This window comes from Hylaeus anthracinus, unplaced genomic scaffold, assembly GCF_026225885.1.
Source record: "Hylaeus anthracinus isolate JK02 unplaced genomic scaffold, UHH_iyHylAnth1.0_haploid 12002, whole genome shotgun sequence".
Taxonomy (NCBI): Eukaryota; Metazoa; Arthropoda; class Insecta; order Hymenoptera; family Colletidae; genus Hylaeus; species Hylaeus anthracinus.
Window position 1 is genome coordinate 16,827,521 of NW_026534349.1, and position 23,154 is coordinate 16,850,674.

The window sequence follows — 23,154 nt, forward strand, 5'->3', positions numbered from 1 at the left end:
TTTATAAGCATCTTTATTTATATATTTATTTGATTTAATATTTGATTGATTCGATATTTGATGTAATTCTATCATCAATGTGTGTCTAGTGTAGTTGTAATAGAATGGAATTGTCTACAAACAATCTGATTGCAGCAACTGTCGTGCAACTTGTCACATAAGAGCGAGTTTTCCTTTGAATTTACATACTGAAGTCTAACATAAGTTGTATTATGTAGGGCAAGTATTTAGTGTCCCATACATGAAAATATTTAGAATTCTATACTTCTACTTAAAGAAAACTTGGCCTTTGAAATGAGACTTGATCGAATCGAATAAAATATCTATCGTACAAAAATGAGAACACAAAAGTCTGCGTCACCTGTTTCCAATATTCGAGTACCCTCATTGAATACAATCCATATCTTGAACCTACACGAAACAAGGTAACGTGTAATGGCTATCGAAAGGCTGATAAAACTTCGTCCTCGTGTGTCATTTCTGTGGGCCAGTGTACGTGACCGTGTGGATCGTTTCAACGCACGTTCCTAGACATTTTTCGACCTCGGACAACGAAAGTTGTGTCGCGTTCGTGGGCCTGATCACGAAGGAGCGATAGCTTGTAGGTTAACGGGGCAAAAGACTCGATACTCGTACGTTAACTGTCTAACTACGATAATATTACCGGAACACGAACGTCGCGTGCTTTCTCTTTAACTCGTTACCGACGATAGGAGAGACAGTGCCCAATGGATCTGACAACGCGAACAACAACGCTCTCGTACCGTTCAGCATGTACGCGTCACGGAAAACGTTTCACGGTGGAATTAACGCCCCACGAGTTGGATTGAGTTCGGTTGACCATTGTATAGTGGCTGGATATTAGGTTGTGGTTTGTTTTACAGGAGTGGTTAATTTAGAAAGTCGAGAAACTTGTGGTTTGGTGCCAAATGTTTCGAAGCTAAAATACTTCGGAGATAAAATATTTCGAAGCTAAAATGCTCCAAAGTTAAAATGGTTCAAAGCTGAAATGTTTCAAAAGTAAATAAAATGCATCAAGCTAGAATAGTTCACAGCTAAATGTTGAATACTTCAAATCATTTTCATACCATTACACGAACCCGACAACTGAACCATGTAAAACGCATCGGAGGTGTTCGCCATTGCCCGAACATCATTTCTGCCTACGACAATGTTCGACGCGATTCCCAACGTGACCGTCGCGACAACGCATCCCACCCGCGAAAATCCAACGCGACACGCGCGGATATCGTCGTTCATGCTATTTTTCGCCGGTCCCGATTCGTTCGAAGCAAATCGAAGTCACGGGGTCGCGTGGAAAGTTCCCCCGAGAGATCGCGTCGCGAAGTAGTTGTTTGCGACTAATTCTCGAACGTTGCAAAAATAAACTTATTTACCAAATCCCTCGTCAATGGAGCGTTTGAGGCATACGGAGATACTCGTCGCGCTATCGCGAAAACGGCGCCGGTTATTCGAATAAATTCGGGATGCATTAACGCGTAGCAGTAAAAAACGGACTTAATGGTCGCGTCCGCGGTGGCCCGCAATGACCGCAAATGATCATTTTCGTGTCGGCATCGTGCAACTTGAGTGGAGAGTGGATGTTGAAGACGTAAAAATCTTCGCATGACATTTTGAGAAGAAAAATTGACAAGCTTGGTAGAGCTTTAGTGTCAACGGAGGATTGATCTAAAGCTTTAGTGACAAATGAGAATTGATCTAGAGCTTTAGTATCAACGAGAGAATTGATCTGGAATCTCTGAAAAACACGATCGTCTTCTCCATTTTTCACCGAGGCTAAAGACTCATTCCACCCCTTTGTCCTCGTTTTTCCTTCGTTCTACAAGTATTTGGCTATCAGTTCCCGTTCAAGAATTTTCAGAGTGCCTCGCTTCGATCGACAGAAAAAATATCATACGTGCCCTACCGTGCGGCGAACTACGCGTCGACATTTTTCACAGTGCTTACGAGCGGTGTCCGGTGGATTTACTTTCCATACGGCCGTCGATAAAAAATCGCGCAATTAGCGCGGCGTGGTATCGAGACGGGAGGAACGGAGTCGTGCGGGGAGCGACGGGGGAATCGAGGAAGGGAGGGGGCTGATAGGGAGATGAAAAAAAAAGAAATGAAAAGAAAAGAAAAGAGCGTGATTGGCCGGGAGTAAAGTCAGAAGTTTCACGGTGCAGATCCGCGATAGCGAAGCGAACGACGACAGAGACGAGGTGGGGAAGGTGGGTGTCCTTGAAACATGGTAGTTAACCACCACCAGCATCGGCCACGGGGGACTATTACCATCGGCGTGGATCCTGTCCGAGGGAAGAGACGAGCTGAAATCGCGGAGGTGCGTGCGTGCCCCCCCCCCCCCATAAATACCCTCCCAGGGTGAATCTTGGGTACTCTCCGTGGAAATCTTTGTTCCCGCTGCTTTATCGCGGGCAAATTATGCCATTTGGTATAGAATTCATTTCTGCAACGGGCAAATCGATGGATGAATAGTGGTTTTAACAAAGATATTAAATTTCAGGAGAGATGAAAAATGGAGACTGAATAAACAGTACAGGGAAACCACTGCATGTTACTTTGACATACAGTCAATCCCATAAATATTTGTACCCCCCCCCCTCCCCCCCCGTCTATTGAAGACGTTCGACTAAATGAAATAAGAGCTTTCATGCTACCAAATGAATTTTTCATTATAAATATGTATGCAAATAAGCTGATACATGTATGTGTATATTTATATATACATCAATATATTTATGAAAACATACATTTGGACATAGAGGGTACGAATATTTATGGGACTGACTGTCGGTCTTCAATTTTTGCAACACTTTTCATATTTTTGAGACTGTTTCATGAATTCGTGAAGTGTACGAATTGCAAATTTTGGGGTATAAAACTAAATATAAATTTATATAATTGTAAAAAATTCGCAAGAAGGATGTAAGAACGTGGATGTATAATAACCTGATGCTACAAATAAAATTTTGTTTTCTAGAGAACTGATTCCTAATAGTTTGTTTTCAATAGAAATGCTACTATCGCAAAGAACAATGTTGCATTCAAATACCACGAATGATCGTACAATTACTTAACATGCATGGTATATAAATGTAGATACTATGGTCAGATCAGAAATTGACGCGAATGTCCACCTCGAGCTCTTTTCCATAAATAGTCTTTAATTATACTTGAATGCATAATTTAATTCGCGTTTTATTTGAATGCAAATTATTCACGGGTGCAGGAGAATGGTTTCGGGAATGGGTCTCATCGGCTTGCAAAACTGTACCAAAATTTAATTGGAAAGATGGGGCGTCTCTTGCACGGGACAACCAACGCTTTATGCAAATTACTCCCCAAACACGTCGACCAGGTAGCAAGGTTGTATTTTAACAAAACTGTCATTAGTTTCGCCTTCTCGATTTCCCGTTGATACACAGTTGCAATGTAATAGCATCCTATCTGACTTAAGAGGTTTATATATTCCAGTCCTGCTATCTTTTATATAAAAAGAAAAACAACATTCTCGCGCCATTGGATACTTTTCGAATATCTTTCTCATCGAGTACCCGGATGCTCGCGGTTACCGTAAACATGATCGACTTTTCGAAAGTTTTCAGTTATTTTTACGTATAGTTTCAAAAGTTTTTAAAGTTATTATACATTCGCTGCGGACTTACAAAGCGTATGAATTTTTACATGCTTAACATTCTTCACATTAATTTCTTACAATTATAACAATTCCTTTAATTATTCTTTATTATTACATGAAATTCTTCAATTATGAAACTTCGTATATTTTACCTTTAAATTGTAAAAATTTAACATCGACACGTTTCTTAAATGAAATATTGCTAAGAATATGAATATTCATACGTCTCGTAAATTTGCGATAAATAAAAAGGGTTGCAAAAATTAAAGGCTTATGTCAAAGCAACATGCAGTGGATCCCCTGTACTGTGTATTCAGTTTCCATTTTTCATCTCTCCTGAAATTTAATATCTTTGATAAAACCATCATTCTTCCATCGAAAGGTACACGACAATTCCACAATCCACGCATGAAATTGCGCTATCCGAATACTTGTGCATCCGCGGCCCAGTCACGCCATTCGAATACTTGTCAAGTGGTCAAATATCAATTTATTCGAATAATTGCAATCGTAAGAGCGACGCGGAAATTCCTGTGTTCCTCGTCCCTCCTCTTCCTATTTCTAGAAACGAGCATCGCTTCTAACTACTCTCGGCAACGGCTTTGAAGACCGCCAAGACCCTTACCAGGAAATGCACACAGAGAGGCCCTGCTACATCTCGTTGGTCCGCTTCTATCGACTCTCTCTTTTCTCTTATTCCACCTCCTCATCCTCGACTTCTTCATCGTCTCGGGCGTCTTCTTCTTCTTCTTCTTCTTCGTGCGCGGAGAGCTTCCTCCTCCCGGTGCGCGTCTCTAGAAACGATCCCTCATTCGTCACGAACAGGTGCGGGCTTGATAAACGAAACTGCCTCGATTGCGGTTTACGTGGAAATTAGCCGGAAGGAAATAGAATGACCGCAACGCGCGCGACGCCTCTAATCGCGGCCGGATCGAATTTCGCGCGGATCGTTACCGTGTAATCGTCCCGCAACTTGGTTACCTCGAAAAGTCATATTTCGCCGAGGCAACGATAACTGTGGCTGTCATTAGGAACATTACCGGAGACACTGCTCCTAGAGGGAGAGAGGAACCTCTAAATTGATCGATAAGTCCGAAGTAGTTCTCATTATTTACGGCGGGTAGCGCCAAAGGAGAAACTAATTCACGTTCAAGAATCGTGTGTTGGGATTTCCCTATAACTCTGAAAGTGTGTGGTTGAGATGGATGAAATTTTGTTTGATTGCCCTTTATTCCTTAAAGAAAGTATAGACTCTTTGATTTGAAAAAGTACTATGACCAATTATTTTTAAACCATACTGCAAATAAATTTGGTATCTTCAAAGTCCGTGTGTTTGTGAGTTCCCTATAACACTGGTAGTTTTCATCCAACCCCAATGAAATTTTGCCTGCTTGCCCTTTATTCCTCGACTGAAAGTATAGCTACTTGATTTGAAAAAATATTAACTACAATCATCATTAACCTACGTTAGAGCCACCTTCCTCATGGACACTAGCTTACATAGCTTCCAAGGAAATTCAAAAATAAAAGTATCGAGCCTTCTACGGTAATTAGCGATCGAAGAATCCACGACTGTTTCGCGTGTCCGAGGTGTAGCCCTCGGCGAAACGTTTACGACGCCCCGCGTATGAGTGGAAGTCCCGCGTGCGTACTCGCATGTAAGCGAGCCACGAAGTGACTTGGCGCCTTTAACGAGCATACTTTTGACATCCTTAAGAGGGCTCCCATAATAAAGCACGCGAAGGGTCGTAACAACGACCTTGTCGACGTCCGCCCAAGGAGAATGGCCCTTAGTCATCGTTGGAATGTCGACTAACGCATAACTCGATGCACTTCCTCTATCGGCCAGAAGCTAAACGAAACGACGCGGTTCCGCGTATCGAATATTCTTAATGGACCCCACAGATTGGAGCTGAGTCCTTGGAATAACCTGATAACCACGTCTAGGATAGATAACATCTGTTAATCGTGGCGCAACGTGAATCTAGTTCCGATCTGGATACAACGAGACTTCGATATCGGGTAACGAGAATAAACGCGATTGTACGAGGGCGACGATAAGGGAGATAAGAGAAAAATGGATGTTAAGGTAGGTTTGGACAAGTATGCCAGGTGTGGGGGCAGAAATTCCCGGAAAGCGTGCGAGAAGACAGACGACAGACCGTATGCGCGGATTGCAGTCAGCATACGGTCAATGCACCAGCCCAGTTTTCGAAATAACTTCAAACGCTCCTATGAACTCCTCTCTCGCTCCCGCCTCTCTCTTTCCCGCGGTTTCGCAGAATCGAGAATATCCTCGGACATTCGCAGACTGTCTCTTGACCAGGCGCCAAATCGCCCACTTTATATTTGCCCACCGACACGGGAATATGCATAGGGTGCTTCTATAACCGTGCACCGACTCCCGAGTGAATCGCTTATAAATAAACCGTTAAGAGTGCGTCCGTAAGTGGAAGAAATTCTTGGTAACGTCTACCCCTTTGCGAAAGGAATCGCTTCGTCTCGTTCCGCTAATTAATTTTTTTATTTTATGTTAGATAGGCGAAAAGTTCTTGAAATTTGGAAGAAATTTGGCCAACTGTCTTCGGATGATACTTAACCCTTTGCATTCGAGAGGTGACCAGAGGTGAGTAATATTTGTAGAGAAAATATTTTAAATACTATTTTAAATAATAGATTCTTCAGAATTCAAATAAAATACCATTTCAAATGGGACATAAAATTTCAGCAAAGAAAGTATTTTATTTTGATAAGTTAAAATTTTAAATAAAATAATTTATTTTGGTAATCTATAGTTAAAGCATGAAAATAAATATTTTATTTTGATAATCTAACACGTCAAATAAAATATGTTTCATTTTAATAACATAAAGCATAAAATTGAATACTTTCTATAGCTCTTAACCTCAAAATAAACTGTGTAAATATGATACACAGATGGAGAAACAATTTCTTGCGATTGAAAAATATCTCTTTCCATCACTCATTATCATGAAGATTCGTATTTAAAATTCTTAATAGAAGTATTGATTGAAGAACTACATTGAATGTATATTTATAATGCAGAGGAAAAGTATTTCGTTCGTTTTAAATTACCACAATATAAATAAAATATTCCGAACTATGGCACAAATATTTTCAGTGTTTCTCAAATAAAATATTAGTTGAAATGTTCTCTTAAACATTTTTTATAACAAATAAAATATTTAATTTTTAAAAATACTTGCATGATCCGAAATAAAATATTTTATTTTTAAAAATACATGCATGATCCGAAATAAAATATTGATTTACTGTTTATTATTTAAAATACGTATTTTACCCAGCTCTGGAGATGACACTCAGTCACCATTAGGTTTCACGCAGCAAATCTACAATACCTAATGTTTCTTTAGGTTCAATTTCTATGGAGCTCGAAGTGTCGATAAAATGATTGTCGGCGAGGTAAAAGTGACCTTATTCTCAAATCTAGATAGCTCAGAATTCATGGCAATAGAATGATAAGAAACATTTCGAGTTGCTGGCAGATACCAGAAAAAAAGCCCTCGAGTGCAAAGGGTTAATATTCCTGACACATAATGTATCGACACTTTGAATAGAATTTCACGTTAAACAATTGTGCGTTTGTGACTACCCTATAACTTCGATTGTGCGTGTTCAGTCGGAATGAAATTTTGATCGTCTGCTGTTTATATCTTGACGAAAAGTATAAGCTACTTGGTTTGAGAAAATATTACCCAAATTATTACTAAATCATATCGAAATTGCAATTAGATCGCCATCTTCAAAGATTGCGTTCCCTTGCTTATATTTAATCTAGATGAAATTTTGCCCAAATTTTGACTCAATCGTGGCTCTTTCTAATCGATTCTTTTTTAATTACCTTGACGAAGTTTTGCGAGTCGCCGTCGGAACGATTCAGGCCCAGAAGAGTTCTAGAAATTCTGAAGAAATTTGACGTTCCTCCGAAACACATCACAGTCTTCTAGTACCACTCAATTAGTCGCGCTATAGTATCGCGAGCACATGTGAAAAAGAATACCAAAAGAATGCCGCTTTGGTGAGACTTTGAAACGATCGACGTTGTAAACGCACGTGGGTATGCGACGAGAAAGGCCAACAGGGTTTGACCGACCTGCACGATCGATGGTCACGGAATCGACTGGCAGTCGGGGTTGAGCGCTTACCGATTATCGCCAGCGACGCTCTGGTGGTCGAGTAAGAAAGCAAACCACCCCCTAATTCGTCGGTCGTTAACGTTTACACTCGGATTTCCTTTCGCTCGCCTTATCTTCGTGACGTGGAAATCCTTCGGTAGCCGGGCTTTATCTGGTCGAACCGATTAGCGGAACGCTCTGTTGTGCCCTGACACACAAACGGCGACATACGATCGACCATTGTTCGATTGGGTTACGATTCAATAAGTCAGCAACATACTTCGTCGCGAGGACTACAAGTTAGCAGTACTTTTTAATAAAGTCATTATTATTCATCATCGAACCCTCGGTGAATTTCAATTCCTTAAACGCTCCAAAACCCACGATTTAACAAACTCCTTTAAAATCGCCTGAGGGCACAACAGCTCGTACCATCTTGTCGCCGGTTCGCGGTAATGAATGGAACGAGAACAAAAATTATCGATCGTTCGAGAAACTAAACACGATCTACAAGAAACTAGATCGACGTCTATCTGTTTTGTTCAGGGATCGACGAAGAGGGCCACCTTTTATTTTAATGGTGGTAGAAATTCTACTTTTACTTTTAAAAAGTGTCTGGTCCTGTGATACTTTTATGGGGAGAAAATGTTTACATTGAGACATTTTTTAAAATACGTCTTGTGGGATAGGTATCTTGGAGCTCTTGGCATTGAAATATTTACTCGTCCAGAAGCTTGAATTTATATAAATAATATTTTATCAATAAGTAGAGAAATAGCCAGGGATGGTATATGTACAAGCTTTTAATGTTATGTTTCGATTACTTCAAAAATAAAAGCAGCGAACAAGCATAAATTCATACTTGCTCTCTACCGATATTTTTATTTCCTATTTCTGATATGTTTGTATATATTCCATCGATACTAAAATAAAGCAGCTTACAGCCTTCCTTATCAAGGTATCATTCGAAAACGTTAGTTTACCTACTATTACATTTACTTTTAAAAATGTTAATATATTTATTTATTTCAAGACGATTCGAAGAGGACCCACGATTTTGCTAATAAAAACCCTCTATTTCCTTCCACCCTGGGAACAATCCTTGATGAATCTAAATTGAATCCATCAAAAATCTAAATAACGGATAACTGATTGCGAGGTTGCAAAATAAAGGTGGGCGTAATTGTCCTCTCGCGCCCTCCCAGGCCACTAAAATCGTTATTACCTGTGCCGCAGTAAAATCCTGCGAAATCACGCCACTCGTTCGGAACAATGGATCCATTCGTGAATTCCCGTCTGAATTTTCCACGTTCCCTGACCGCGGACAAGGCGTTTTACGACCGTCGCGTCGAACCATGCAACGCTCCCTCGCATGCATGCAGGTCAATGGGCGCGTGCTAACAGCGAGCAACGTCGATGAGGTAAACGCTCCTAATCCACTTTGGGGGCAGACGCAGTAGGCCAACCGATAAATCGAGCGCAGCCTTCGCGAAATATCGGTCGTTTCGCTTTGTACGATCGGCACGGCTGTCTGGCGGGTAGTCGCCGGGCCATTGTGTCCCGTCCGTGGCGTTTATTATCCGTGGCGTCAGGACGGAGTCAAGGGTCGACGGGGTTGTTGTAAATTTTTCGTGGACGGGTAGAATCAACAAAGAGAAGAAGGTAATAGAGCGAGAAAGAAAATTGGGGAGAAGTGGAGCAACGTGGATGGGTCATTTGGGAATATTAACGCTGAACGTACCAGCGCTTCATAGGTACGCCTGATGAAATGACAAATTGCGGGAGAATTTACATAAAGTCGAATTTATGGAGGGAAGAAAGATTAGTGTATAATGTCGAGCTAAATTAGGTTAACTAGACGAGTTTACAACCCTTTATGTATAGTTGGAATTTCGTCTAATGTAGATGAGATATTTTTTGGGTGCTCTTTATGCACCGACGAAAAGTATAGACTGCTTTTGGGAGCAATGCTTCTAACCAATAAAATTTTTAAAGACTGAAGGGTCCTCTATCCATAACACCTCCGTATTCTACACTCTATACTTGACAAGGTAATTTGAAACTTATAGAGATGTCACATTTAAAATATTAAATCGAGGGTGTTGAACTCTTTGAGCTTGATGACGAAGAGTATAGTAAACAACGAAAAGTATAGGCTGCTTTTGAGAGCAATGTTCCCAACCAACAAAGTTTTAAAAAACTGAAGGTTCCTCTATCAAATACAACCCCCGTATTCTACACTCTATACATATGCTTGACAAGCTACTAACTTGAAACTTATAGAGATGTCACGTCTAGAATATTCAATCGGGGATGTTGGAATCCCTCGAGAGCTCGATGACTTAAACGGTAATCGCTTACGATGGCAATTCTCGGCGATGTACAATTTTGCGGCAGGGTGACACGTTAGTCACGTCTTAAAAAAGTATCTCCGCGACTCGAGGGAAACTTAGCGACTGCAGAAACGCTAAGACGAGGCGACGCGGAGCAGCCGAAAAAAACGAGGAGCGACGCGTTTCTGGCAGGCGAGGGAGCAACGATAATTTCGCCACCTGTCGTCGGCTCGTTTCGTGGCCGTCCTATCATTTTTCGGGACGCTTTGGGGTGTTTTTTTGATTTCGAAACCGGATACCCTGGTTCCACGGGCGAGAAGAAGCGAGACGAGGCGGATGCAACGGCGCCAAAATAGAAACGCATCGGGGCGAACGTTACAAGTGGGACGTCGAGCCAGGAACACGACGATGACGACGACGAAGAGAAGAAAAAGAATGGAAACCGACGAAGAAATGCATCGAAATAACCGAACGACTGGAAGAAGTCCAAGAACAAGGAGACCGTAGTTGCACGCGCCGGCAAAGAACGGGACAGTGCACGTCATTCACGAGACTCGATGCTCTTCGACTTTTTATCGAACCTTTCCAGCTCCTAAGCATCCACGTTCGAAGAACGCGTGGCTAGCTTAAGCTATCGATCGCGTTAGAAAGGTGCACGAGGCTCTGATTCATTACTAATTACCAGGTGTAGTAATTGCCTTGTTTGGCAATGAAAATAAAATTAGATTTCATCGATCACGTAAATAGCTTCTTGGACAATAAAACCCTAACAAATTGATAAAGATCTACAGTGAAGAAACACGATTGAACACAAATGTAATTTCACGAAGAATAAAAATATTGCTTCGAAGAGAATTTAAAGAACAGTAAATGAGCGTTCATCGAACTCGAGTCTCTTTCAGTCGTAAGGAGTACAAAATCTGGTCGATTTCCGAAAAACAAAAACAAAAAAATGCGATAGAGTACGAATTCGGTACTTTGAAGAATAAGAATATTGCGTCGAAGAAGACCTTTGCTATCCACCTATCCAGTTTCATTCGATGCATTTTTCTCCCCACGAGCAAAGAGCATTATAATTTCGCTGGAGTCGCGTAATCGACGGAAGAGAATTGTTCTTCGTCAAAGAAATGCTTAGTTTCACGCGTGGAAAACGACGTCCATCGAGGAGGGAAGATCATCGAGAGTGTCTCTCGTTATCGGGAACCAAGCACCGAGGAAGCCGAGATACGAGCCGCGGGCCAAAGGAGCCGTGACTACCGTCGTGGAATTCCAAAAAATATTTCGATAAACGCGTAATGGAACGTTCCTCCGCGCGTTTAGGAGCCGAAGGTCCGCGTGGAATTTCAGTGGCGTTACGACAGAGCCTCTCCCATGTGCTCCCACCCCGAAAGGGAATCTTTAGGTTTGCACCCATCGTAGCTCCACGATTAACCATTTGCAATCTAAATTATTTCGTGTCGAAGGGCATAGTTGAGGCTAAATAATTCAGGTTTCAAATGGTTTATCGGGTACCTCATCATACACATTCGATTGTTCTATCTGATGATCCACTGGGGCTAAGTAATATTAGGTTGTCTAGAAAGTTCATTACAATTTTTAAGAAAAATTCCAAGTTCGACCTGATATCCTAGGGAGCCTAATGGGACTACTACAAGATTTAATCTCACGGGTTTTGAGGGTTTAATTGTAAAACTATAATGTATTGGGTTGTTCAGAAAGTTCGTGTCAATTTTTAAGAAAAATTCAAGAGCACATTTGAATTTCGATACATATTTTTTATTGAAACACATAGGTAACATTCTGTTCCACAACCTTTCCACCTTTTAAGGGATGTTATACATGTTATTTGTTTTCAACCATTCCGATATATTTAGACCTGTACCAAAAGTCGACATGGCTTTCCAGACAACCCAACAAAATATCAGAGTACCAACTCGTAGATCCTAAGTGTCTCCGAGGGATGCAAAGGTTCGAATGGAGAACGCTAAAAGTTTCCCTCGACTCACCAGCTCTAGCTCTAGCTTGCGCACGTCGTAGTATCCCTTGTAGTATTTGAACCACATCACATCTCACTGCTCACCCAATCGACCATCGTAACTTCAACTTCACCAAGGAAGAATCGTCACGGACTCGGAGTATCGACGATCAACGCACGACACTAGGCGAAACCCCGGTGTTTCGTCACACTTTATCGAAGCTCTCTCGAGCACACGTCCAGCGTGTCAGCGCGATGCTGCCCGCTTTGCATAGAACCGCCGAATGAAAGATGGCTCTGTTCGCGTTCTGGTATCGGTGCAACGCGCAAGATAAATACACGGAACGGAATGGTACGAGCGACGAGAGGAAAGAAGAGCGTGATACGATGCACTCGAGGACCTTTGAGAAACTGTTCGCCTCGCGGCATAGCCAAGAGGGGCCAAGTATAGACGAGGGTTGCGCACTCGCGCGAGCGTTCGTGCCTCTTCACGTGTGCACACGCGATGCATCCCACTTCTGTCTGCGACACTGGCGATGCTCGCGCGCAAGGGGTTCCCGTATCCACGAACCACCGAAATTAATTAGCCGGTTCATCATCGGGACTCCCTGCTACGGAGCCTCCTTTCCCTTGGAACTCCGCGCGAAGGGGATCCCTCCTTCTTTGTAACGACACAAAGAGCGAACGACAGGGGAAAGTCGACATCGGATTTTTAGAACAGATTTTAAAAGTGAAACGATTAGATTAGATGATTAGAAATAGACAGTTTATTGATGCGTCGACTATCGATGTTTGTTTAGAAAGACACGTTACAGTGTTTAAACTGATGAAATTTCTTGCGCCTAGAACTGGACAAAATTTCTAAAGCACTTCTCATGGTGGACTATAAACAAGAAATGTCAAATTGAGTAACCTCCTCCTTTTCGAAGTCGGTTAAAAATAAGAACTGCACCACCGAACGTGGAAAATTCTCAAGTAGGGTAAAAACTAGACATAAACCTACTTCATAGATACGGAAGAGTTCTTCTTCCAGCCTAATGGACGCATCGCATCGATAGATCGAGATCTACTGTTCGCGAGATTTCACGGGCAAGGGGTAAAAAACGGTTCTTCTGCGTTCATTAGCTTATCTGCGCGGTCTAGATCGCGACGTCTAATCAGGTGTCGGTTGACCAACCGTTGACCGTTGATCGTTCGCTTAATCGATTCCTACCGAGTGACGAACGGGTTTCCAACCGTAACGAACTGTGTCGAGGCGAGCTGGATTCCGGTCAATTTTTAACAATTCACGGACTTTGGTAACGTTTGCCAATTGCATTGTGTTTTTATTTCCATCGATGATTCAACTCCCGATAAAAGGAAAATCTTATCAAACATGAAAGCTCTTCGTCCCAATTGAGATCCGTTGGCCAAAATCTAATTTTATTCGCGATGCACGCTCGTTACACAAAGTTCGAATTACTAGAGAAAGAAGTGAAAGGAAAATTTGTTAAATCGCAATGTTGGTTCCTGAGATATTTAATACGGAGGCAGAAATCTTGCTCGTTCTCTCGGTCCGATAAAACGAGTGCATTGAATCCTCGCCGTCGCGATGGAGTGCAAAGTTCTCGTGAAAAGAGAGACACGCTGTTTTCTATATGACTGCGAAAGCGTCTGACCGAAGAAAACTGTAATCTAGCGGCGCGCGCGATTACGTTTATCTCTCCCCCGATATAAAATGCCGTTGATTCGGTTAATTAGAGGGAATCTTCGTTGAACAACAGCGCTACGTAACAGAGTCGCCAGTGCATTTCGTGTTTTGTGGAAGTAACCTACTAATCGAGTCACCGACTGTTAAACCTTTCAAACCTACTGGGACATGTACACATATGCGATGAGTATTTCTGGTTGCCTTTGATCAAGCTATAAGTGAGATTTATAAACCGCTTAGGCACGGCTGAATTTGACGCGAGTCTGTTTATCTGTACGTCAACGTGAATTACGTGCAACTGTAAGCCACTATAGTGACGCGTCGTTCAGAAAGATGACTTCTCAAACGCGGAATCGTGAATTTGCCCAAAAAATGAGAAAAGATTATAGAACAAACTGGAAATATGTTGTGTATGGACAGAGTAGATATTAACTTCTTGTCTAAGAAAAATCGTTGATTATTTGTGCGTTAAAATTCGAACGAACTGTTTAGCCAATCTGCTACTACTCTTGGAATCTTTTCTTTCAGAATCCTAAATCTCGAAACATATCCTCGCTCCTGAGCAATATCTGCACCGGTTCCTTTCTCTCCTCAATCTCAAGAAAAATGTTAAGGGGTGCTTATCATCGCTTTCCTCAAATTTGTATCTAGTCCCAAACGCGTTTCTGCTTAAAAAGCGTTCATTTATCATACCGATTCCCAGCCACGTGGACACGGTAAATTGCCGAAAGTGCTTCTGGTAACATCGAAAATTACAAAGTAGCAAACACGCTTGACCGAGACCAATGGATCCCGGTGCTCGAAGGTGCTCGACGCGCCAGCCTGTATTTAACAGTAATTAATTAGCGGGAAGATGCGAGCATCTGGTCGTCGTAACAGGTTTAAAATTGATCGTGAAAGTACGGTAGTTAAACGTAAATGAATTGCCTCTCCCTATGGAAAAAGTCAATCCACTTTGCGCGAAATTATCGTGTCTCGTTTGCATGAACCAGAGTCTCTTCGATGATCTTTCAAAAAGATGGCCAAGAGAGTCGACGTCGAACGCTCGCAACGGAAACGCGTACTCCTCGTTTCCGGGACGTCGGCGTCGCGACGTATGCATGGACGAGCAATTAGAATTCACACGTTTCGTCCAACAGTAATGCGACACGCGTTTATCGATGCTTAGAATCTTTGAGTATTATATATTCTGTAATTGTTAGGATTGTTGAGGAAGAATGGTGGTCACGGTGGTAAACCAGTAGCGAGCATGCTTTTTTTTAAAAGACGCTATTCAAGATCACTTGTATTGGGTTCATTTACATTATTTTCATTGCAAATTAATTATGTGTATTCTCACATTATGAATAAATATACATATACGCGGTACCCTATAAAAAAAAATCCAAAATAATACCTGAACATGTTAGTTATATACAATTGTCACATGGATTATTCATTTTAATATTAAACGAAATATTTTTGTGTTCGATTGAAAAAAGTGTCTTTAAGACCGGTTATTTAAACGATCCCAGTAAAAACGTGTATAAACGAAATGTGATTTAGTGTTTAACTGTTGATATTTAACGTTAGTTGAAACACTTCACATAAAATATCGTAGTCAAACAAAAGTTGCCATTGCTTTTAATCCGTTCCGACCTCAAACAGTTACGAATCCTGTCTCGAGTCTGAATTATTCCTTTTAATTTTCTCGCTCGCCGTTCGCGAGTGTTCATTATTCGAAAGATACGAATCGATTCGGTAAACGAGCGGCTCGAGATGCAATTCTGGCCCGGTTGAACCGTCCCAGCCAACCTAATTCTTGTCCCCTTGGTTCGAGAACTCGTTCGCGATGATTCCTCTGAAATATCTCGTCGTAAATTCGCGACGAGCCGGGCCGCGCGACTCATTCGTGGGCCGTTAAAGCGCGAGCGTAATTGCGCAAACACAATTTCTGTAGACGCGTTATTATATACACAACAAAACGCAACCGGTATCATCGTCCGTGGCGCGTCCAACCGATTTCTGATTTACGAGCGCCGCGGCCTCGCGCACTTTTCAAGATTCCATCTATTTTTAATGTTTTGAATTACAACCCCTCCTCTGCCACTTGCTCGCGGTATGGTGATCGGCGACTGGCCGTTCGCACGCTCGCCCAGCGTCCACGCGCGAGACCAATCTCGCGTTTCAACAAGCGAGCACGATATGCCAGGCTTCGGAATTAATTTCGACTCGATCGTATCTCGAGCGCGCCAATAACGCATCGCGAAATTTATTAGGACCGGTCTCGTTATTGGTCGGCTTGGGAAAATGGTCAGCGAGCGGTGGACTTGAAAATCGCCGGAGATTTTCAAGCATCCGGTATGTAGATTCTCGAGGCATTCATTGCACTGATAAATAGTGGTGTTTTCGATAACGTGTGTCGTGTATGTGGGCCATGGGATCGGAACGTGCTCAAACGGGTTGAGAAGCTACTGTTCGAGGATTTCATTTTAAGGTACCTAAAATTTATGTTTGTTTGTCTTGACGCTATGTATATTGGTATTTTTTTTAGGACTCGAATAACGTAGAACACTTGGTGGATACGACAGGCAGAGATGGACAAAATCCTAGGCTTCGAATAAATCTGAAGTTTGCCAATGTGTTTGTCTCGTTTCCTTCTTTCGAAAATGTTGAAAAGAGAAAACGAGACAAACATAGCAAACGTCAGATTTATTCGAAGCCTAAGGTTTTGCCCGTCACTGACGATAGGTAGCTTTATTGGCAATGTAGAACACTTTGTTGATAAGTACTTCGATCAATTAGTGTTCTATATTGCCGACTCGTACACACAGAGTACACTGAAGTACCTACAAAGTACTCTACGGTACCAACTCGTTTCCTCGGACTCAATCAACTGAGACACATTGTCATTCTTTACGATGCGTTAATTGTAGAAAATGATTATAGATTCTGTATCTACCCCACGATAGGATTTTAACCCTTTGCACTCTGCGTCTTTTCGTTGCAAAATGTGCAAGCAGGAATCGCATTACATAAAATATCTTTTTTTGTACTATTAAACTTGACTATACATTTTTAAAGCTTTCTTGAAGCGTTGAAACTACTGCAAACGTAAACGATTTATGTGTCACTAATAAAATTTGTGAGACATCCGAGCACAAATGGTTAAACGAATAGACATAAAATTACGAAATTTATATAAATAAAGGACGCGCACCCTCCACGCTCCCTCTGTAAATAAAGATGTTTCAATTCTCCGGTACGTCCGCTAAACAGTTGTCGACCACCGTTTTGGACGTCCACGGCTCGGTCAGCTCGCCCCATGGGTTTCAATTTAAATCAATGCCGTCTCGAAAAATCAATCACCGTCTCTCTCTCCGCCAACCCCTGACCGATATATCGCCGAGCAAAATTTATGAACCGCGCTCCCATTAATCAATACTATCGGTAGCGGACTCGTAAAAATCGCAGATTCATTTCTACTGAAAGGAGCGAGAGCCCCTCGCGCATAATTGCATCCGCGCGAACACGCGCGTCGGCGAAAGGGAGACGGCCGGAGCGGGTAGCAGCCGCACAATTTCGATTTCCATACGAGCTGGAACGACGTCCACGGATGCGAGATACCAGAGGATCATCCAGCACGTCCGGCGATTCCTGATTTATGAGCCGTGCACTTTTTCAAAACTTTATCTGCGCCTCCGCGCTGCTCGCCGGGGCTAGGCTCGCGTGTCCATGCAATTGCTCGACCGCAATTATTGCACCGAGAGACCTCCACGGATCGTCCAGTTGCATCTTTCAGCGCCTACCTCCCCAGTCCACCTTCTGCTAATCTTTCTTCGACTTTTTCTTGCATTTAACTCGGCTGCGATCGACACGGTTAAACCAGTACCGATTTACCGACCACCTGCGCCGATGTCGACTCTCCCATCTCCTCTCGACGAGAGATGGACGAATGTTCGCTACCTCTATCGTTGGGGAATCTTTGTTTCTCGTTAGAATTCTACTTGTACTCTCTAAATGGGTACGATTGACTCGACGTCGTCATTATTTCAGAGTTACAGCGACTAGGTACTTCAAATTCAGAATTAGAATACATTCATTATCATATTGACCACTGCCGTAACTTTTAGAGATGTCCTCGACATTTAGTTTATGTTCCGTCTATCGATTACAGGACCGATTAATATTATATTCGGGGTTTCAATTATAGAAGATAACTTCCTTACAAAGGTCTTTTAAAAACTTGTCACTAGAGTGCGGATTTTAATGCGTCTATGCCAAATGAAAATATGGGAAAATGTACGAAAATGTCCATAAATGTAAAAGTATATGAAATATCAACAATAATATACATGTTGCAGAGTTTATAAGATAGGACAAACTTTTATTTAACCCTCTATGAGCCAAACTTTTTTCTGCAGACAACTTGCAATGCATTCACTTTGGCATTTAAAGTTGACGGTGCTGCTGATCGTCATCTTGTGAGAAAACTAAAATTATTTGGTAAAATATATAGACATATGAAAATATAGACCGAGCCTTTGTGCGTGGGTTCATAGAGAGTTGAGTTTAAATTCTACTTCTCTATCAGTGAAAATGTGAATTTGCATAAACATCCAAAGTCTAATTATGACCACCTCTTAATTTGAGGATACACCCCTGAAGAAGTCTTAAAAGAGATGAGAAGCGAAGCTGTGGAGATAGTCGAGTTACGAGACAGATATAAATGTTCTGGAAAGTCCAATAAAAGGATAATCTAACGAAGTTTCTGACAGAAATCAATCCCATGATTTGCAAATTGAAATTTGTACTAAAAGTGTCGACAAACATAAATACGATTTTTTACAAGCTTTTCCCTTTACTTCCCAGAACCCAACCGTACGCATACGACGAGAAAACGTGCCCGATACATATATCGTTGTTCCACTTTTGAATTATCGCGCTTGTTATCGTCCGCCCGGCATTCCAAGAGGTTCGTCGAGTTCGAGGCATTTCAGGAATCGACTGCGTTCGACTGTGCGAAACGTACACGGTGAGCGCAACGGATTCGACAAACAATAACGACGCTAATTAACTGGACGCACTTTCTCCCAAAGATCGTCGCCTCTCTCGATTTAACGCCACAAAAATTTCTCTCTTGCGCGCAGTTGGTGTCGACATCGCGACATTCGCGTATGATTAATTGCTTCCGCAAACCTCTCGCACGTTTCGACTAGTAGCTCTACGTTTCGCGTTTTCAGACCTCTTCAGGGGCATCCTCAAGTTAGAGGATGGTTATAATTCTTTAAGAGGAAACTGCTCCAAATCTTATGTTTATCATTGCTGTGATTAAATTGGCTTAGATTTTTGTTATAGAATAGACTAGAATTTTATGCGAAATCAAAGTTTTCTGGAGGGAAGATGGCAGAGTTCTTTAATCTGTATTAACCCATTCACTGCCAACTACGAGATAAGTTTGTTGCCTTTTGAAAAGAAGATCCTAAATTTTCGTTTTAAAACAACGAATTCAATATCACTTTTTATTATCAAAATAATAACCTAGATTGCACATCTGTATTAAATCTTGGCGTCCAAGGTAAACCCTTTAAATTTGTTTGGCAGTGAATGGGTTAATTCCATTCATGTTTAAAAGAATTAGCTGACGTAATCGTGTACACTTGTATAATTTATAGAAATCCAGGAATACTATAAACTCGCGTATAAGATTTTTCCCAAAATAGCAATGTTTTAGTCAGCTACCCCTTTACGGTTCTGCAACATTGGACGTGTACTATAATTTCCATCTAATGTCGCTTCAAACGCGACAAATACGCGATAGATTACATCCTTCTTCTTGTAAGCGGATTTGCGGTCAATTTTTCAGTTTCCGAGAATTCGAAAAAAGAACTTCCCATATGCCACTTGCCACCAGCATGGTTGGACGATGGGGTGAGAACTTTGCGGTCGCTTACCTGCAACAATAAAGAAAACAATGGTTAGATAAATAAAGGAGATGTCATTGCGTTGCGTTGCAGATTCTTGAGCACTGTACCACTATTGTATTTAACGATACTATTGTGCTTAGACGTTGAGCTTACTATCGGAATCCGAACGTTACTTGTTTCCTATCAATCTCAACTGTTAGGGAAGGAATTCCTATCTATGAAACAAATATTAAATTCCGTAAGAAGGTAAACAAGAGCTGGCCTAGATTATTATTCAACTTTCCGTTGTGAAAATGTTGAGAAATGTATTTCTTTTTTTAAATAATGAGTTGATTCTTATGTGTCTATTAAATTACCTAGCTACTCTAACTTCTCTAACTCTATTGAATTATAAGTTAACTCTTTCATTATATTTAGGTATATCAATACTGGTTCAGTTACACTAAAGCATACATATGCCAATCTACTTTAATTTTTCTGGTGATATTAATTCGTTCCTTACTATAGACACGCACTAAGTTCTTACGACCCAGTAATGATACTCCAACACGATAGGAATTCCTTTGGGGTCACGTCATTTAAAAAAAGACGACAAATACTAAAGCTACGAAACCAGTCACTTCAACTAATGCATTCCAAACTATTTTCCCTCAATTATTAACACTGCTTTTATTACAATTTTTGAGTATGAATATGCAATGATTGCAATAGATAGTTAATTTTTTTAATAAATTAATTCGTTTCTCCTGTAATTATAAAAATATGATAGGAATGCATTAACCTCGGAAATTTTAGTGTTAAAGAACGTAAGCGATCACCTTGACTGAGATGGTCGTGATGCACATTTTCACCGGGTACGTGTACTCGTCGCTTGCACTATGAAAATGCACATGCACTCACACACACACTCACACACACTACCGAGTGAAAGGAATCGAAAGAACCGTAGACGAAAACGTGACTACGCGCGGTCAACCTTTACGATATATCAGACACTTATCACGACGTAGGCTGAGATCTGACTGAATTTTCTGACGCTGCGGTACATCTGCTTCCGAGTCCCCGCGGATGAGTAGGGATGACTGCCTGCCTTCCGATTGGACGATCCCGACCCACGGAAATTTCGTGTCGCCCTTCGCTCGGTGCTCAACTTTAACCCCGAGATCAACGACGCCATCGAACCGCGCTCCGCGCGACACAAGGAATGACTGAGGTCGAATGCGAACGAAAATGAACGATATGAGAAACGCGGGAGTGGGAAGATTCTTGGAATTTATCAAGCAGGCCACTCGACGGTTCACTGGGAAATTGGAAAAAAAATTTGTTTTTATCGTAGAGCTAGGTTATCTGGAATTTCCGTTACGTTTCCCTCGAAACTGTTTTCGTAAATACTGACCGAGTACTTGAATTTTCAGGGAATGTTACGCGTGTAGACTGTGGATGCTTGCGCGGACACATATTTTTACAGAATTAAGGAGGCTCTAGTGCAAATAGAAATAACGCCAAGAAAATTATAAAAATTTGTATACGGGATAAATTTTATCCCCAAAATACCCACACAAATTTTGGGAAGGCTAGGGTACCTAAAAGCTAAGAAATAAATGTTTCAATTTTTCACTTTTTAACGTGGATGCTTATGGGAAAATGCGTTTTCAACACGCTCAATTACGTGCTACAAAGTAATTGACGCCGAGATTGGATCGAAAATTGTATGCATAATAGAAAAATATCTAAAGAACATATATTGATTTACAAAATACTCCGAGGGTACTTGTAGTGTTAATAATACATTAAAGAATACTAGGATAATGCGTTTGTCTTCTGCTATTGACATAGTATGAGAGATCTGGCACGCTGTACGAAAGGTTAGAAAACGCGCGTTCAAATACAAACAGTACTGTAGTTTGTCTGAAAATAATTGATTTATATTACTTTATGATACAATATAAATATAATAGTTATAATAACGACTAAAAATCGTTTTAATCGAATAAAAAATTGTTTTTTATTTTGATATAAAATTGCGAACCATTGTATTATTCTAAATACTATGTCAGATCTACTACTACGTGAATCAAGCGACAATAGTAACTCTATATTGACTTACAGCGTAACTGTAGAGCCTCCTTAAATGAAGAATTGAGACTTGATACTACATTTACTGTCGTTGTAAAGACTTCCTTTTTTAAATTAAATGTTTTCGTTAGTACTAAATTGAATAGTATATAAAAAGATTCTATACAATTTATGTATTGTACATTAGAAACTGTACCAAAAGTTTCAAAATCATGGTCTTGTCTACTAAACAGCGTAATTTTCTTACACCTTCAATTGTAAATGAATGAACATCTACAGTCTATCTATAATACATACAACTGTATTAATTATTATTTTCCTTTTATGTTTGTCCACTAAAGTGAATTATTTTCATATTAACCTGCAAGTAAACAAATTATTCTCAGTATAGCGAACTTACGATTTCTCCCGAATTTCGATTACTTGATTCGTGTTATAAATCTTCGAAGCTGATTATTACAGCTAAAGGGGAATTATTTCTCCTCAAACTGCAATCATTTCCATAGTTATTAACGCGATGCACGCTGGATCTCAGATCGAGGTTCACCCGAGAATTTTCGTCTTACCCAGTTTATGAATCATTGCTCGCATTTGTTAGACGAACGGCACGACCTGCAACGCCTCCCGTCAAACTTTTCGCATTCCCACAGTCGACATAACGGAGAACGCGCGTCGAACCACCGTTAAATGCACGCGTACGTTTACGCTGCGACGTAATTAACGCTGCATCGATTCTTCGGGGTCAAACACGTGCCAGTGCATGCGAAAGCATTAATGACCACGCATCCTCGCGCCCGGTGTCGAATGAGTTTTGATCGAGCCTCGACGGATGAGCCACGCCTTTCACGATCTCGATCGAACGGTATCAAAGCGAACGAGCCACTTCATTTCTCGTACGCCTGTACCTTTTCCAATTTGCATCGGTTGCATAAGTTCAAATTTCCATGTAGATTGGATATTTCAACTTTTTATTCAGCTTTCTAATTGCAGTGCTTGCTCCCGGAATTTATTAACTGCGTTGTTGGAGGGCTACTTCCAATGTTCAATTTTTGGAAATAGAGAAGGGGATATGTACCAATTAGGAGGACCAGAGAGTAATGTCGTTTCTGCGATGGTCGATACGCGTCTATCATTTATCAGCTCATTGTGCGCAAATTGATTTTTATCGATCTGCCATTGAAAATTTTCATACTATATAGCAAAAGGTTGTTGGTAACGAGGGCGATTACATAATTGAATAAAAAGGAAAACTTTTTAAACGACATTACTGTCTGCTCCCTCTAATAGTAACAGTTTCCAGAAGTCAATGGTAGGTTGCTGATGTAAAAAGTTCTTATTATCAAAATAATCACCTAGATG

At 41.1% G+C, this 23,154-nt stretch overlaps 1 protein-coding gene across 5 annotated transcripts in view; it reads right to left on the reverse strand.

Annotated features, from left to right (window-relative positions):
* LOC128892318 (rho GTPase-activating protein 20-like) overlaps positions 1–23,154 on the reverse strand; it is a 223,089-nt gene that overhangs the window by 25,242 nt on the left and 174,693 nt on the right. Inside the window, exon 1 of one of the 5 annotated variants that reach the window (XM_054152668.1) lies at positions 20,538–20,923. The exons of 3 other annotated variants lie outside the window; for them this stretch is intronic. In XM_054152668.1, the coding sequence (XP_054008643.1) occupies positions 20,538–20,564 (27 nt within the window). In that variant the 5' untranslated portion in view covers positions 20,565–20,923. Of the gene's footprint in view, positions 1–12,154; positions 12,392–20,537; positions 20,924–23,154 lie in introns of those variants that run through there. One more of the 5 variants, XM_054152667.1, reaches the window with a different exon arrangement.